This window comes from Thunnus maccoyii, chromosome 5 (genome assembly GCF_910596095.1).
Source record: "Thunnus maccoyii chromosome 5, fThuMac1.1, whole genome shotgun sequence".
Lineage (NCBI taxonomy): Eukaryota > Metazoa > Chordata > Actinopteri > Scombriformes > Scombridae > Thunnus > Thunnus maccoyii.
This window is the reverse complement of record NC_056537.1, coordinates 14,751,822-14,769,915: the sequence shown is the minus strand read 5'-3', so window position 1 is coordinate 14,769,915 and position 18,094 is coordinate 14,751,822. Positions and strand designations below refer to the sequence as shown.

General features: G+C 40.1%; 1 protein-coding gene across 2 annotated transcripts; it reads right to left on the bottom strand.

The window, feature by feature from the left end:
- Positions 1 to 373: 373 nt before the first annotated feature.
- LOC121897193 (unconventional myosin-Va-like) lies at positions 374 to 17,358 on the bottom strand. 2 transcript variants are annotated; one of them, XM_042411556.1, is made up of 40 exons: positions 16,984 to 17,358; positions 16,490 to 16,600; positions 15,739 to 15,910; positions 15,390 to 15,534; positions 15,102 to 15,258; positions 14,875 to 15,018; positions 14,387 to 14,468; positions 14,086 to 14,193; positions 13,856 to 13,962; positions 13,439 to 13,704; positions 13,268 to 13,349; positions 13,037 to 13,177; positions 12,779 to 12,904; positions 11,753 to 11,836; positions 11,323 to 11,445; positions 10,938 to 11,035; positions 10,744 to 10,830; positions 10,518 to 10,626; positions 10,201 to 10,412; positions 9,960 to 10,116; positions 8,869 to 9,108; positions 8,456 to 8,704; positions 7,707 to 7,800; positions 7,489 to 7,622; positions 7,069 to 7,179; positions 6,223 to 6,357; positions 6,068 to 6,124; positions 5,627 to 5,854; positions 5,436 to 5,503; positions 5,275 to 5,349; positions 4,990 to 5,188; positions 4,470 to 4,563; positions 4,232 to 4,375; positions 3,933 to 4,087; positions 3,755 to 3,844; positions 3,513 to 3,663; positions 3,127 to 3,406; positions 1,892 to 2,066; positions 1,721 to 1,801; positions 374 to 1,619 (listed from the first exon to the last, which is right to left on the bottom strand). In XM_042411556.1, exons 1-40 carry the CDS (start codon positions 17,008 to 17,010, stop codon positions 1,467 to 1,469), a joined length of 5,451 nt encoding a protein of 1,816 aa, XP_042267490.1. In that variant the 5' UTR covers positions 17,011 to 17,358; the 3' UTR covers positions 374 to 1,466. The 2 variants fall into 2 exon arrangements, with proteins under 2 accessions (XP_042267490.1, XP_042267489.1); XM_042411555.1 differs by having other exon boundaries at positions 7,480 to 7,622; positions 16,984 to 17,357.
- Between the last annotated feature and the right edge of the window lie 736 nt (positions 17,359 to 18,094).

Here is an 18,094-nt window from a genome sequence, read left to right as displayed (position 1 = left end):
CTTGTCGTGTGCGCGAGAGCCGCTCACCTGTCGCGGACTTTGACTGCTGACTCCGCCCCCCCGTCTTGTGATAGAGTGGGTGTGCTCGTTTGATCAAGGATTCAGGCAACAAAAGAAACCGGATACAAACTCAGAACATATGTGAACGCATTTCAGCCACAGCTTCACCGCAAGTGTTGATGAAAATGATAAAAAAAAAGGAGTAAATATTTCACCACCTTATACTAACTTGACCCACTTGCGAAATTGAAAAAATACTGGCAAAATTGGGAATACTGACATGATAAATTACATTCCGAGTTGCTATGAAGATATGAGGAAACACACTCCCACATTCCTTGTGCACATAGCTGAAAAACTTTAAACCAAGAGGTTAATCATTTGTGAGTTTTAAGGCATTTTCATATATAAAGCATTTGCAAATACACAGTCATAATGAACAAGAACGATAAAAGATAAGTTCTGGCAGCATAGCAGCATGAAGGAGGAGAAAGGCTGGTATATAATTTCATAGTAAGAACAGAAGGGAAAGAGTTACATCAAACCATGAGATGGATTCATAAATTCAACACCTTTCAATGTCAAGGACTCCTAAACAGATGAGAATCCGAGTGCTTGTTTGATTACATTTGATTGAGGATTCCTGCTGTTAAATCTAATCGTACACCTCATTACATAACTGCCTCCGAGGATATAGCAGAGTCTCAAAAGACAAATACAAAGTGTAACTGAAATATTCTACATTTTCTTTAGGAACCTCATGAGGTCGTGAAACCCTTTGTGCAGAATTGATAAGCACTTGACACCATCTTTACTGAAACGCCAGCCTTTAATATGACCGACAGTATTAAGACTGGTTAAATACATACTTGGATTATTTTCTTTTCCTTCACCTCATCCTGGCATAAATAACCATCACCTGATAGTTACAGAAATAAAACAGTGCTCCCAAATTTCATCACAACACATCTTCAGCAGTTAAATCAGTGTTTAGATGCACATTAATACTTTAACATCACTCATAGTTATCCATTTTTAAAACTGTGCCCACTGAAACAAGTTATCAGAATACGTTTATATATCCTACATATCAGAAACGTCACTTGTAGATTTAGTGTTGCTAAAGGTCCAATTTTGTTATTTAGATAGCAGGAAAAGAATCATACTCATGAATACATGAATGAACTATCTGCACATGTATAAGTGATACATTTAGTGTAGAAAGATGTGACCTTTAAAAGACTGTTTGTGCATATTCACTGCTCATACAATTATTACTCTTTGGCTATGCAGTGCTGAAAATCTAATACATAGATGCATGTAAACAACATTTCCTTATCCTGTTGCAGCATTACAATATTCGCTTATCATGAAACTACTACATTAGGTACAAAGTTTGAAAAACAGTCCTAGGTGTTTTTGCTCTGGTTAAGTCAGAGAACAAGGTGCGAGTATCAAAGGTTGGTCTAGATGCGGGTGAGGAAGCCCAGATTAAAGCTAGCGGGGATCTGGATGGTCTCCAGAGCCACAGAGGAGGGTGAGAAGGGAAGAGTGACAGAGAAGATCTTCTTGGTGTCCATCATCAACGTGGATGACTCATCTCTGTCTTTCAAAAGGTTCTGAAATGTAAAAAAAAAAAAAAGATATAGTAAAAAGGTTGATAGCTTAACTGGGTATACTGTTAAAGAGCACCGCACTTCTTGCCCACACAACAACTCACTTTAATGGTTTCAATGAAGCTGGTTGTCACTCGCTCCTCAAATTCAATCACTGGGGTGTACAAGGTCAACACTTTTACAATCTGAGAGAAAGAAAAACAAACAATGATCAAAGCGGAGCAAAAATATTATGTAGACAGATTAAGGAGGCTGAACGTTCACTGATGATGGACCTGTGCTGTGGTGAGGGCAGTGCACATGTTGCAGATAGCTTGGGCATCCGCCTCGTTCTTCTTCTTGATCTGCAGAAGCTGTGCGGCCTGCACGAGAGGCTCCAGAGTCTCCTTGGCACCGCAGTCTGCCAGCTCTCTCTCTGTCAGCCACTCCTCCAACTGCCAAACATTGTACCTGAAAACAGACGCATTGAGGAAACAATTCAGATTAAACTCAGGTACTGTCTAAGCAGGTCAACTGTATCATCAGTCCTGTGCAATCACAATATTATTAATGTTAAATGAAAATGTTGCTACCTTTAAGAATAAAAAATTCACCAATGCTAATATCTGTCTAATGTCTGTGAAGCAATGAGTGTTTTAAGTATATCTGTGCAAATTCCTAAAGCTTTGAATCTGGAGATAAAAGTGGTTGAGATTCAAAACTAAAAACAAACTAGCACTGAACCAACACATGACGTAATCTTATTTGGCTCAATCATTTAGATTAAGGTTTTCTTAGCATGGAATATTGTCTTTCTGTATCAATTAATATCACAGAAAATAACTGTATTTTTGTAACTCAGATCAAAAAGTTGCCTCAAATGGTGTGTGTGTTCTGTTTTATTATAGACCCCTCGTTAGGCCAAAACGTGTCATCTTAAGACCTCAGTATGCTTCAGACAACATGCTTGTCAGAATGTCAAAGAGTCTAAAACACCTTTCCCATGTTGGAATTGAGGCGGGCAGTTTTTGTAACCTGCTGAAACCGACACTCCGACAAGCACGTTCACTTTCAAAAGTTTGAAAGTGTGCGCCTTTATCTCCATTTTAACAACTGTAGCATCTCAGCCCTATCTATTCTGGCAGGGTTTTTGTTCAGAACAGCTATAAACACTGGTTCATCTTGAACATACCTCAGCCTTTACAGCTCTTCAATTCCACTGATCTACAGTATCGGTGGGTCAGTAATTAAAAATGTGGATTATTCAGTTGAGCATGGTGCAGGGTTTTTAAAAGTTTGAAATTCAGACCTCTAATTATAGCACACACTCCTTTTAAATGCTATAATACTGTAAACACACATTATCCCTATATGTTTTGTAACAAATCGAACCAATGAGAGTCTGAGACATCACCTGAGGAAGCTTGCTTGACATAAACAAAGACCAACAAATTCCAATCCACATGTTTTCCCTCTATTCTTATTGCATAAACTATAATATCAACAGGTGGATGGGTGTTCCCTGCTGTACCTGATCTGCAGGCCTTTACTCCAGGAGCACATGTCCTTCCTCAGCAGCAGGTTGTTCAGTGTGACAGCGCAGATGATGTAAAACTGCTGCTTGACCACCTGTTTAATGAGGTCTGAGTCCATCCCATGTTGACTCATGGTGGCGTGGAAGAGGCCAAGGCGCTGCAGGAGGACTTCCACTGTAACAGCCTCCTCTGGGGAACTGGAGCTTCTTTTCCTCAGACCAGTTGGTTTAGAGCCCAAAACGCCCTGGATTGCTTCATGCTCCAGCATGCTTGCCACTACACATGTAAAACACACAGGGGAAAAACATTTCATGTTCTGGTTATGGTCAGACAGAAGAACATGGTGTTTGTAATCATGTATAGTTAGATTATGTCTCTTCACCTATCATGGACTGCAGGATGTCCTCCATACACTTGATGAGCTGGCGGTAAATTTGGATGGACAGATCACCAAGAACTTGCTGATACTCTGACAGTTCAAAGTTGGTCAGGCAGTGCTCATTCTGCTTAGCAGTGTTGTGTGTGATGAACACCTATGTAGAGGTTGTGCAAACATCCAAAGTTAATTAAGGGACATGGACAGCTGTGAAGTTGACTCTGGCATCAAAACTGTCTCATGCCTACCTCGTCTCCACTGTACTGCTTCAGACAGTTCAGTAACCGGCATGTGTTGGACAGCCAGAAAGAAACCACTTCAAAATCATCTCCTCTCCTCTGTAGAAACATCACAAAAATCAATTCAAAACACATCAATCACTTTATTTACACAGATCTAAGCTACTGCATATATAATGTACTTCACCTTAATGACCCCTTTGATGCTGCTGATGGTGGAATTGAGCAAACTGCTGACTCTCTGATCATCGTTTACATGGTCAGCGTATCGCAGGCACATGAAAATGATGTAGGCTGGAAGCCCAGGAATGAGGCTGACTGCTACACCACGAGCCTTCAGATCTGAGAAGATTACAACATGTCAGAGAAAAACACTCAAATACTGTGTCCTCCATCTATGAAGAAAAACCTTTGCATACATTCTGAAAACACTTCAGAAAATATTAAATTACAATTATTTGCTTGAGTGAAACAGGTTCGACATACCTATGACCAGATTCTTCAGCAGGCGGCTCTCATCTCCCTCTCTGTACTCCAACATACCCTGGTACTCCTTCTCCTTGCGGGTGATATTTACTGCTCTCACAGGAGTGTTCATCATGGAGGAGTTATTCTTTTGCTGAGCGCTCGCTAAAAACAGCAAGGAAGGAATTACAGGATTAATGTTGTGATATTTCATTCTGGGAGAAACACTGTATGAACACTGTCAAGGCCATGTGATTACCTTCAAAATCTTCCACTTTTTTCATGTACACCTTCAGTTGTTTTTTCAACTTGCGTATGGTTTTGTCTTGTTTTTCCTGCTGCTCCAAGAGTTCCTAAAATTATGCAGACATATTAGTGTGAGGGCAAACAAAACTTTCATATACGGCAAAGTGTTCATTTTTTAAATCATCACACTATGTAATGAGCCTAGATGATGAGAAATATTTTGTCCAGTAGAAACTCTTAGTAAGTCTTCAATCCTAAAAGCACTTTCCTTACTCTTTTGTGTTTTTTAATATTAATGTAAACATGCTTGTATTATATTATTTGTGGATGCAATACCACAATGTCTCCTCAAGGAAAAACACATTTATTCTTATTTGAAATAGAAAATTATAAGATGCCCTTTCAAAAGTTCAGATCCAATACTGGACAGTCATTTAACTGTTTATTTTAAGGGACTGTGAAACTAATCACACAGTCAAAGTAACTGATAAGACGCAGAGTGACAGATGTGGAAAGCCAGTGAGCAGACCCACCAGGTTCTCATTGGTGAGCCGAGTGATCTCATGCTTCAGGATCGCCTCAATGCGAGCACCTTCAGGCAGGTTGAGGCTCTGAGCCAACAGCTTCTGCTGCTGCTCCTTTTCCTCTTTCAGCTTGTTCACCTCCTGCAGCAGCTTCTTATTCTTCTCGTTGTGAAGACATTCCTGCTCCTGCATCTGGCACTCCAGAAGCCTGGAGGACGGAGGGACAGCATTCAATTCCATATGGCATGAACTTGCTTGAATTCACTAACCAGCGACATAATATTACTTTATTACCTGTTGGTCTCCTTCAAGCCTTCATAAGCCAGCCACAGCTCTCCATCTTCATTCAGTGTGTGGATGGCAGTGGACCTAAGCGACAGCATCAGACAATGTAAATAACACTTAACTGTACCTCCTGATGGATTTAAGCCAGAGTGGGAGCCAAGTGGTTTTACCTGTTGACATCTTGAAATGAGGGGATTTCACTCAGATCTATTTTTACACCTTCTCCAAGTGCAGAGTCCTAGAGGCGTCAGTTCAAAAGGGACACATTATTTTTAGTTACGATGTCCGTAGCATCAAATAAAAAATAGAGAATATTTAAATAATCCTAAAATAAAATAACAAATGTAATTAACTGTGTCACCTTATGTTTAAGAGCCTCTTGACGGACCATATGCGATCTAAGAAGCAGCACTTCCTCTTTCCGCATGTCCAGCTCCTCATTGGAAGAGCTGAGTTGATCCACCAGTATGTTGTAGGGCAGCGAGCCAGGGGCAGGGGGCATCGAAGCACTATTCTCATTGGTCAGAGACTTCCGCAGCTCATTTAGATCCTGCTTCAACTTTTTGTTCTCTGACTCCAGCTCTTGCCGCTAAATTAAATAATTTAATAAAAAAACACAACGTCTACAAATTAAATTTTGTTTCTATTCTTAATTCAGAATTTAAACACAACAAGAAGTTATTGATTATAAGTTATAATAATGGGTCTCTTTCTTTTGGGGATTTTGGAACAGATCTTGCTGTTAAGCAAAAAATATTTTTTTACTTAAAAATCCCATTTTATGTACCTGACTAAGTCATACCTTAAGTGTTTCCAAGTCCAGTTCTGCTCTGCCTACAGTTCTCTGCTTCTCCGCCTCCTTTTTTGACAAATATACACATAATGTAAATTTCAACCACAAATAACAACCAAATTATAACTTATAAGATTGCAATTGTTCAGTGTTTCAGTGCATACTTTTGCTTTTTCTTGTTGGGCTTCTTCTCTGTTATCCAGCTGCTGCCATAGTGACTGTTTTTCCTGCTCCAGTTCCTTCACTCTTCTCTGAAACTTCAGAAGGACTGGCAGGTCCACTGTGGGCTGGGTCTCATCCTAACAAAACACAGCAATCATTGGCTGATGATTTTCCTCACAACCTAACTAGAATGCTGCACTAATAGGATTATAACATAGACAAGCCCAGTTAAATCTTCCCACAGCTGCTCAAAAACATTCCCTACAAGCGCTACAAGACAAATATCAACACACACCAAGACGTATCTCTACTTTCTTTCCCTTTTTTGTGGCACTAATAAAAAGTTTACTGTAGTAAACCATAAACCCCTCTCAACTGCAGCACAAATGTCAAATAATGTGAATTCAGGGGAAATCCAATGTCTCTATCCGCAGTAATCACAGGGAGCATGTCAACATCGTAACTGTCCCCTCAGTCAAGCAGCTAATTTTTGTGGACAATATTAACCTGATCTGATCAGAGACAAGCTTCAGTGCTCTGAACATGAAGGCAGTGTCTTTGGTCATATTTTAACAAAACTATGAGTGATAGAAACAAAATCATCATACAGATGGATAGTGGAGAACTGGATTATGGTGTTATTTTTCCACCGTGAAAATGTGTCACCTTTGCAATTTCTTCTAACTCACTGTGTTGACGCCATACAGCTGCAGTTCTTCCCCAATAATGAAAATACAGATGTTTTACAGCCACCTTCAAGCCCACACATAGATTTTGGATGGAGTATCACGTCAAGACAATTCTGATTATGCAGTAGCACCATGATATTGTCTTATTTAGTACATTACCTCTGTTTGAGAGTTGTCCTCTCCATCGGTAGAGCCTAAGCTCTGACTAAACTCAGATGAGTTACTGCTGTAGCTGGAGTCTGTCCTCTTGTGACTAGGTTTGCTTGGGCTCTGTGGGGGGAAAAAAACATGTTACAGATGGATAAGTAGCCAGGCCTAAATGTGTTCCATCAAAGACATAAATATTGTCATGTTACACATAATTTGTACACAGGATGTGAGACGTCATACTCTTTAAGATGTATACATGTAAAAAGTCCTGTACAACTACTGAACTACTCTGTTGAAGTGATTCTTGTTTGTGACAGTATCTTGAAACTCCCATGCCGTTTAAATCCATCATCAAGAGCTATCACATGACAAGTAATGCTGCAATTTCAACACTGTGACGCCAAATGATGTGTTCCTCACAATGCTGACATTCATCTCCTCCTTCAGGTCTCTGTGTCGCTCCTCCAGATGCAGGTGTTCACTCAGCAGACTTTGGTAGCGTGAGCGTTCTTCAGTTAAGTCTTTCTCCATCTGTTTGGTGTTTTCCATGTTGGTTTTAGTCTCTGAAAACAACAATTATGTTTCATTTAATTCAAATGTATCCATTACTAAAGGACTGTGGAGGTTTGAGGTGAACTACTCAGTACCTTTTAACTGTTGGGCTTGTTCCACGATTAGCTTGTTAAGTTCATCTTTCTCGTTGTTCAATGAGCTGTTTTTCATATTTAGCTCCGCTACCACCTGATTGTGAGACAAGGAAAAATCTAAGCGTTATTGCTATTCATGATAGCAAGTCAGGCTTTAGAAACTAACAAAAACACTACTACCACACTACTGAGTTCATACAATTCCCACATGGTAAAAACGTTCCACAAATGTTGGTATTTTTTTCCAACATAGACCACCATTGTTGATTTGTGAGGACATAAAACCTAAATGTAGGACTGCTCCACTTTTTCCTGAACGCTTTGGGCAAGCAAACTTATTTTTCTCCATCATAAAACAAATGAACATGTAGTCTAAAGAAGCAGAACATGGTGGCATCACACAGCAAGTAGTAGAAGTAAATGTAGACCTCACACAAATGTCTGGCATTACAAAAAAACAATAAAACAACAAATGTATGAAAGTTTGAGCACATAATGATGGGCTGACTAAGACTTGAGAAAACAAATGATGCTCTGCTGTACAGCCTACTGTGGGAAATAACAGTTTGTTGGTGTGAGTGCAACATAAATTTAACTAAATGTCATTGAAGGTACTCATATAGCGCTACATCATTCTCCCACCCACTACTATACCTCGTAATTAAGGAAAAAAGCACTGTGTGGAAAATACTGGTGATCTTGTCAGCCAGTAAAGTTGGTTAAATTTAGATGAAGTGGAGTAGGCCAACCTGTTGTGTCTCCTCTACGTAGACCTTTGCCTGGTCTTCAACGGTTTCTTTCTCTCTGCGGGTGTTTTCCAGCTCCTTTTGAAGGAAGGAGAGCTGCTCCAGCAACGAGGGGACCGTCTCTGCCTTGACTTTGGCCTCCTGCTCTGATCTACGTAGGTTTTCAATATCTCTGCTGTGTCTCTCCCTCTCCACAGCCTGGGTCTTCCCCACAACATTTAGCTTCTCACTGAGCTCTCTGTTTTCTTTATGCTGCAGGGGGAAACACACACACATGCTGTCTGTGCATGTGATACAAAAACTCCCAATGACCCAAATTATTGTCAGCATCATTTTTTGTTATCGTAGATTACAGATTAAACAAGTATCTCATACAGATAGCACCGGATATGCATACTGACTCACACAATACTCACCTGCTCGTTTATCTTGTGTTGCAACTGCAAAATCTTGTTCTCCATGCCAATGTTGAGTTTCTTAAAGTGCTCCACAGAGCGTGCCTCCATTTTCAGCTTCTTTAATTCCTTCTTAGCCATCATGCGACGTACACAGCTCTGCAGCAGGACTATGTCTGCCAGGGCTCGTTTATAATGCTGCCTCGCTAGCCAGCCTTTTACCCACTTCTGGATGATCACAGCCTTTTGCTCATACATGAACTATGAAAACAAAAACAGATATATATTGTGTTAAGTGTTACACATAGTGTTAAGAAGAGGTGAGCTGAAAATCCTGGGGCATCATGTATAAAATACTGGATTCTTTCTTCAATAAGATTATTTATACATAAGAAGTGTTAATGCATTTTTATACAATAAATTGCATTAACACTGTGTGCCTCTGTCTTACAAACCTGTTTCACAGGTTCATGTTAAAATATTAAAATATGTTCCAGTTGATTTCTTGTTGGAGTGTATGTGAATGACATCATCTTACAGGAAGTAAACAGGACCCAAGCTGTTGCCTAGCAATGCAATTTCAATTGAAATTGTCTGTACTGTATAAATTACAAACATTTAATTCATTTAATTCAAGTGTAAAATCAACTAATTCTGTACAAATGTTGTCAGTCTCTACTTATATGACTCAATGATTAATACACTGATCAAGGTCTAGAAAACAATCTGGTGTACAAGGCTTCACTAACTCAACAATGTTATTGCAGGAAACTGGCACATCTGGACTTCCTTAGAGCTGGAAACTTTTACACATTATGTTCAACAGGCACTAATTCTTGTTTTCTTTGTGCCAGCTATTATATCCAGGTTTGCCTAATGTTATATTCAACTGTCAGGTTCCACCATGTTTTGAAAAAAAATCTTTTTAAATCCCCTCAAGACTCAAGCAGACAAACTCAAAAATACTCGGCAGGGAAGCTAAAATCATCTGGAATTATGTTAGTAAAAAATAATTTGGCTACAGAACCTTCCAGTTGAGGAGACCTTGAAGTGTGCAGTGTTTAATTATGACTCTCTAGGGGCCTTCACATTTTCAGCAAGCATAACATTACCTTATAGTACTGCTTTCGAGCCATGTAGGCCCTCAAGAAGCACTGAACTGTGATTGCTGCAGAGCGCTGCTTCTGGTAGCGTCTCCTGGTCACCCACATACGCACGTTCCGCTGGATGACAACAGCTGCTCTGGTGCTTCGCAGAAACTTAACATAACTGACAGGGAAAAAAATTGTGAGAAATATGCTGGAAATAGCTCTAGTTCTTATAAAATTCTTATTCTGCTGTTGTTCTACTCACCAGCGTGCCTGGTGACCTCGCACGTGTCTCTGTATAGTAATGGCAGACTCCTTCATCCTCAGGTACTTTTTGCGTGCCAGCCAGCAGCGGATTGTTTTCTGGATGCGGACACAAGCCATCCGCAGCATGTCAGAACGCAGCTTCTCCAGGTAAGCCACCTGACCAGCTCTGAAGAAGATCTTGTTTTTGCCAAACTGATACTTATCCTGATCCTACGAACAATAAACACAATAAAGCGTATATAATATATCACATATTTTAGTGGGTCTGTGAAAGTTGCACGTACTGCGCAGGAGCTCTTCTACAATTAAACACACCTTGATGAGCTTTTCCAGTAGATTTCTGCAGGTTTGTTTTCTATCAGGAAGCACATCCTTTTGCTTCATGAGGACCCGGTAACGGCTAAAGAATTCCTGATAGGTCCATCTGCGATATTTATATAAAATAACATAAATTTTTATATTTCTATGTATTATAAACAACATACAGTTGTGTGTACAAATGGTCCTATATCTGTACCAGATGCTGCTGTTGATATGCTACCTAGATGGGAAGCCTGCTGCTGAGATCCGGATTGTTTCGAGGATGCCACATGCTCGAAGCTGCTGCACTGCTCTCACAGGGTCCAAGCTTTATAAAAAAGAAGACACGCATTACTAAAATTAGTATGCTTCTCTTTCGTCTGTGCATGTTGTGGATAATCATATGAAACAGACAAGTGAAATAATCCTCCTCACGTGAACGATGCTTTATGGTCATTTGGCTTGATGCAGCGTACGTAGTGAGGAGTCGTCGCATTAAGTGTGTCCATCAGCAAATGTAGAGACTGTCGAAACTGAGTGAAGAGACAACAAAGAGTGAATCCTTAGTGAGTACTTTTGGAAATATAGGAATTATAATAAATGTGTTTACACAGTTTAAATGTCTAATGTCATATTTTGACTTCAATCACTCAGAAATGATCTAATTATACATTTTTGGTGGCAACTAGATCTACCAGCCAAATCTCATACTTGCAAGATTAAAAAAAATCATGGTTTTAAGATAACTAGAACTGAAACAGTAACTATCAAACTATCACATACCACCAAATGTCATGTGACCTCCTCTATATGCCCTCACCTGCAGTCCAACAGTCTTCTTATTTTCCCTCTGTGTCTGACCAGACCTTCCAGTGTTAGTCTGCTTGTTGGTGGAACTTGCTGCCTTCTCATCATCCTCAAACAGCTTCAGCAGGAAATCAAACTGAAAAGAGAAATTTTCAGACATCAGAGCAACAGAAAACAAACTTGTCATTGAACAGCAGATGGCAGTGTTTTCAATCTAAAATTCATAAATGGGTGTATTTCCTTCAATAGTTATGGTTGAACAATTCCAGGGTGTGTGCCCAAGGACTTGCAACACAAAATGTACTGAACAGTCATTTGGGTTTAGTTGGAGAGATGTTGACATCGAATTCTAGTGAACACATTTCTTACATCCATTAGGACCGACTAATTAGGAGGGATAATAAATTAGGATATCATATACAACTGGAAACAAATTATTTCACCTTGCTCTTTTTCAGCACATTTATCTGCTCCTCATTGACTGTGTCCTTGTTTTTCTCCAGGAAGCCCACACACTGGTACTCCACCTAGGCACAAAGAACCAGGTCATACAGTATTCTTGGACTAAAAGAGCAAAGGTCATGTACATCATCCAAAGTCTGAAGTAAACTGATTAGTACTGCTCTAGTAAATATAATCATCAAACATTTGTGATGAAGGAACAGGATTCTGGCTCTGCAGACAAAGTAATTACAATTTCACACTTGACTCTCTTGGTAGTCCGGATTAGAAAACATGAATCATCCATCCGTCCGTCTATTTTCCACACTGTTTGTTCTGTAAAGAGTGGGAGGGTGGGGTGGGGGCTGACGCCTATCCCAGCACACATTGGCAAGAGGCTGGTTATACCCTGTAAAGGTTGCTAGTCTGTCACAGGGTAAACACATTCACACATACTGGCAACTTAAAAGTACCGTATGGCTTTTCTGACCTCTAGTAGCGATATGGAGCAGATTTTATAATGTGTGTGTCCCGGTTTTGTCTCTCTAATGAATTTGCATGAGGTTGCACATGCGCACAAAGAGTATATTCACACATTCGTGCAAGCAGGTGGTGAGAAACACAGTCCAATGGTTTCACTTTATTCCAATGATCTACAGGTGGCTGTAATTCGCCAAGAAACACAGCAATGCACCAACAAAGGCAGGGAAGAAGAAGACTGGAAGCTTGTAAACATGGATGTAAACAAAGGATTTAAAATACTTTTAAAAACGTGTTGTTTTATGAGGAAGGAAATGCATTCAAGACGTTTGTTAGACCTAAAGGATACACACAGTGCATTTTGGTGAGCAACACTCAATATAAACATGACTTTTGTTTGCTTGCAAGAAAACTCCACAGGGAACCTTTCAGAGTGTCCAATTCTCCTAACCTAACCTATCCCCTTTCTGTGGTGAACCCTTCTCACTGTGAGGCAATGCTAACCACTGACACCACCTCAGCATGAGACATACAACTGTATGTCTTACCTTGTCTGCAAAGTGGTGGATGATGAAGGCTTTGTTTGATAACCTGGGTTTATCAAAGTGAGCATTCTGCTTCAAGAGGGTGTTGTACATTTTCTGAGCCCATGTGTCATCAGAGCCTTTAGGCATCTACGGAAAGAAAAAGAGCTGACACATCAGTTAGTAATGGCTTTACTCATAACTTCCAAACATAGCACAGTGGAGATTCCTCCAATGGAGAGTAGCTGAACCGACTTCTAGTAAAAAATAACAGTATTTTACTTTGCACTCCTCATCCAAAAGGTCCAAGACACCCAACTTGGCCTCAATCAGATTGATGCACGGCTGGTTATCATAGAAGTCGATCAGTGTCCACGGTATCTGCTCTTTCATGTACTCCTCTTGCTCCAGTTTGAAGACATGCTGGAGGAATGGAGGGAGTAATGGCTGAAAATGATTTATGTGTATCTTTTGACAAGAAAATGAAGATGTTGAGCAAGGAAATCCACATACCAGGTTGAACTGTTGTTGAAGCTTCTCGTTGGCATAATTGATGCAAAACTGTTCAAAGCTGTTGACGTCAAATGTTTCAAACCTGGAAAAAAACATGTTTAAATTAAAATGACTTATCTCACAATCTGAATCATAAATTGAAAATCCACAAACCCGGAGATAAAAACATACCCATAAATGTCAAGCACACCAATGAATGAGTGTTGTTTCACAGCAGATTTTAACGCATTGTTAATACTGCCAACAATCCAGCTGAAGAGTCTGGCATAGATGTGTTTGGCTAAGGCATCTCGACCATTGACTGCATTCATTTTGGAGATGGACTTGACATAGGTTTCTGTGGTTGTCTTGAGCTTCAGGTGACATAACCAGTGAGCCATTTCTTCACCAGGGACCCCCATCAACTCACAAAACACCATCAAGTGGACATTGTCTGGCTGAAAATACATCAACAATAATGATCCAGGTAGGCTACATGATAAGAGCCACACATCCTCGATACAAAATTCAGAAATTAACACATACACAAGACAAAATACTTAAAAATATAAAGCTCCATTGTTTTGTCCAAGGTTAATCAGTGTTTACCGAAACGCTGCTTTTGTCTGCTGACTGATCTTTCACCTCCACGTTGCTAAGATGGAGAATAGCCGCCAGAATTTGGTAAATTGCCATTTGATCACTTTCACTGATTCCTACAATGAAAACAAAACAATGATATAATAAAAGTACAATAACTCACTCAGAAACATGAATTTATATGTACAGTACTGCCTACTCAACATGAAAACCCAGTCAATGCAATTACTAACACTCACCTAACAGTGAGAAAGCCTTCCTGGTATTGTGCATCTCTTTGGCATCATCCACTCTATCTATGACAGGGCTGTGACCCTGGTTAGTACAGTGGAAGTCATCCGCGCAACCTTCAATCATTAAAATCATATAAAACATTAATAAGTACTAATATAGACCACTTGTTAAATCTGGTACTACTACTTCAAACTTTTCAAAACAAACATAACCGAACATCAGTATAATTATAAAAGCTCTTTAAACAAATAAAAATGTATCCACATCACATTAATACTTAAAGGGATTTTTTTGAAACTCACATACCCAATTTGAAGGCTTTGAACTCTGGTAAATGTGAAGAGGCACACAGCTGGTAGAATATATGATAGTTCCTTTCTCCGTGAGCCTAAAAGTAGTTTAGACAGATGTAAAATTGAAACAAGGTAAATGTCACAAGTACTGCAAAGTTCTTTCGACTGTATATACATGCTTAAAGTGCAAAAACATTGCCAAACACAGGCTTAAACTGAAATTATCAATTTTTGTCTTGAAAACTGTTGATCGTTGTTTAATAAAACCCAATATGTTGCCAACTTTCTGAGTCAAAGGCCAGGCAGGCTAAACTGTGTGAATTTTATGTTGTTTGTTGTTAGGTTGCTAAGATATACACATGTTGCATGTCCATGAGAGTTTCAAATCAATTAACTGCCAGGAGACATACAAGAAGATAGAAAGATAAGAAGGGCCACATTCGGACACTGAAGATAATCAGCCAAAGAAGTGCAAGTTCAGTTCATACAGATGAAATTTACCTGAAACACAACTCTAGACTTTTCTAGTAGATAAGTCCTCATATTAGCCCCAATTATGCAATGCTTCTTATCAAACCCAATCTCGATGTACTTCCCAAAGCGACTGCTGTTGTCATTCCTCGTTGTCTTGGCATTTCCAAGGGCCTAGATGAAACACACAAAAGGCTCTCAGTAACCTTTGTCATTTTTATCACTTAGTTTTATCTTCCTGCAGTGTTATACGTTACCTCCATGATGGGACTGGAGGCCAGGACTCTCTCTTCAACATTGGCCTCACCAGAGGAGCAGCTGACCGTGGCAAAGTAGCGCATAGCATACTTAGCAGAGACGGTTTTACCAGCTCCAGACTCCCCACTCACTATTATGGACTGGTTTCTTTCATCTCTGCGTGAAAAGATGTGATGATATAGAGATCAAACGACAGCTAAAACAGATTTAGAGTACTAGCATAAAAGTAAGTGAACCCTTCACTTGCTTTAAAAAGTAAAATGGAGTGTATTTAGAGGTGTAAAAACCTGGCCATCTGTTTGTATGCCTCCTCTGCTACTGCGAATATATGGGGGTCCATGTCTCCCATGTTCTGCCCACTGTAAGCATTGATGATGTCAGCTTCATAGATAGGCAGACTCTCATATGGATTGATGGCGACCAGGACGATGCCTGAATACCACAAGGAGAAACAATCTCAATGAGTTTGTATGAAAACATGTGTATGTAATACATTTTAGTGCGTGTTCCTTTAAGAGCAGCCCGTGCCACAATAATCAGCATAATGTAGATTATGTCAGAGCGTACAGTGAACGGGGCTCCAAAGTCTACAGTGACGAGTGATAGTGTGAGTCAAAAGGAGATGAAGCTCATTACCACAGTACGTGTAAATCGTCTTGGAGTCAATGAAGCGCACTTTGATGTTGTGGAGGACAGCTGGCTCATGGAGGTAGCTGAGAGCTGTGAGGTCATTTTCCCCCACCAAGATGTTTGGGTTTCTTAGTGGTGGAAGATTGTTTGTTTTGGGGTCGATTTTGTATTTCACCTCCTACAAAAACACAATAAGTTAGCTTTGAGTACATACAGTAGTTGATTTCATTTTCAGAAAAACTGTAAAGAAGGACAACTAGTTTGTAGTTCATTTCAAAGCTACCTAGAAACCATTGTGCTTGGTTTGTTCGTGTTCACTCATGATAATACCTGGGCCTTAGTTCCATACCTGAAGTGCATGCCCAAACTCGACATCACAGCTGCAGGTAGCAACAACACTGACTGAAAAATGTTTTGACCACGCTGTTCATCCGTCAATCCATGTATTTTGAAACATTTAACATCACTCAAGACTTCTTGTGTTTACTTTTTCAGAGTTGTCAATCAAGCAAAAAGGTATTTTGTCTCTTTTGGGAATATTTGTGCGTTTACCCAACATCACAGCTGCCTTGAATAATCCCACAGAGATTTATGAGCACTCCATTGCCAGTGTTCTCGCACAGAAATGTGTGTATGGCCCTCTGACAGAGCATCACACACACACACACACACACACACACACACATCCATTTCCACTCCGGTGCCTCTTATCTCACTAACACTGTGTGTGGCTATGTGGGTATTTTGCCTGTCTCACCGTGCCATCCTCCAGCTGCAGAGCAAGCGTCTGGTCGCCAGGAGTGTAATCTTTGATAAGCTCTGCTGACTTCCACACTTCTGCTGCATCTGGGAGCCATACACGGGCATGCTGATGGACATAAAGGAAACCGGGTCAGAGTCACCCAACCGCACTTTACAGTGACACAGACTTTTAAGAAAACTACAGCAGAACAGCAGTGACATGTTTCCACCTTGGGAAAATGGCAGGGTAGCTAACTTGAAGTCAGCAGACAGCAGTCATGCGTGTAATGTGGATGGATACAGAGTATTTTAAATGGCAGAGAGATCAAAAATAATCGAAATAAGAATTTATATACCTATAAAAGCTCTTAAGAAAACACCTGTAAGTGAGTGGTACTAGTAAATCACACATTAATGACAGATACAATTACCGCGACGTAAACTAACGTCAAGAGAAAAACCGTTGAATGAGCTTCTACCAGTTAATTTAACCCAGTATGTCCAACTTACCTTGGCGTAAAGTTCACAGGCTGCCATGTCTTTCAACTCGCTCAGTGAGTTCCCACAAACTTTCTCTGCCCGTAGAGAGGAGGCTGAAACATTTTATTGACTCGCAGAGAGGAGAACATGAACTTTTTCCGAGCTCCTCTCCCAGGTCTCGGTGCGCTCAGCTGGGAGGAGGACTCAACTCAAACTGCTGCTTCAACAGTTGTCAGTCAGTTAACAGTGACACGTTTTGCTCTCGTGCGTCTTGTGTGCCTCCCAGCGGCCAACGAGCTCAAGTCAACTCAACCGCAAGAGGAGGAAGAGGAGGAGGAGGATGTGGTGGTGTCAACATTGCCGCCACATGCCGGTGTGTCGTGTCTGGAGGTAACCCTATATTTGCGAAACTCTCGCGAGACGTTTCAAAATATTCTTTTCTCGCTGTTTGTTGGTGTGACAACGCTGTGGTTAAGGTCTGGTTTGGTTTAGACACAAAAACAACTTGTTTAGGGATAAGCGAATATCATGGTTTGGATTAAAATGATCACTTGAAAGGTAGTGTGTGTTAAAGTTACTGCTTCTCTGCAAATCTCGCGAGAGTGTAGCATTTAGGGTTACCATTTAGACGACCCAACCATATGCGCGTCACTTATACCGGATGATGGAAAATAACACGCATACGCTGCCTATAATAACTCATGCGTATGTTGTGCTTCTCGCTTTTTATTATTCTGACCACTTCTTCTCAGTCCACATGTTTTTTTTTTAAACTTTTCATCTGCTGCATACTTTGTGGTAGAAAAACCATTCAAATGTCAAACTGCAGCTCATTCAGCAGATGTGAGTTTTTCTGTTGTCTAACATATTCAATTAATTTTTATATGAATTGTTGGAAATCATACATTTACAGTGGCAGTCTATGGGATGAATGATGCACCTCAGTTGGAATACCATTCAGCTTCCAGCAACGCAGTGCAATCAATTTTAACTCATTATTATTATTATTATGTTAGTTGTGTGTTGTCGGTGTTAAATGCTTCATAAAGACTGAGTACCCTTTCTAACTATTTATCATATTAATACTTGGCTGGTTGACATTTTGAAAACCTTCAAATGTTGGTATGTACAAGTATTGTGA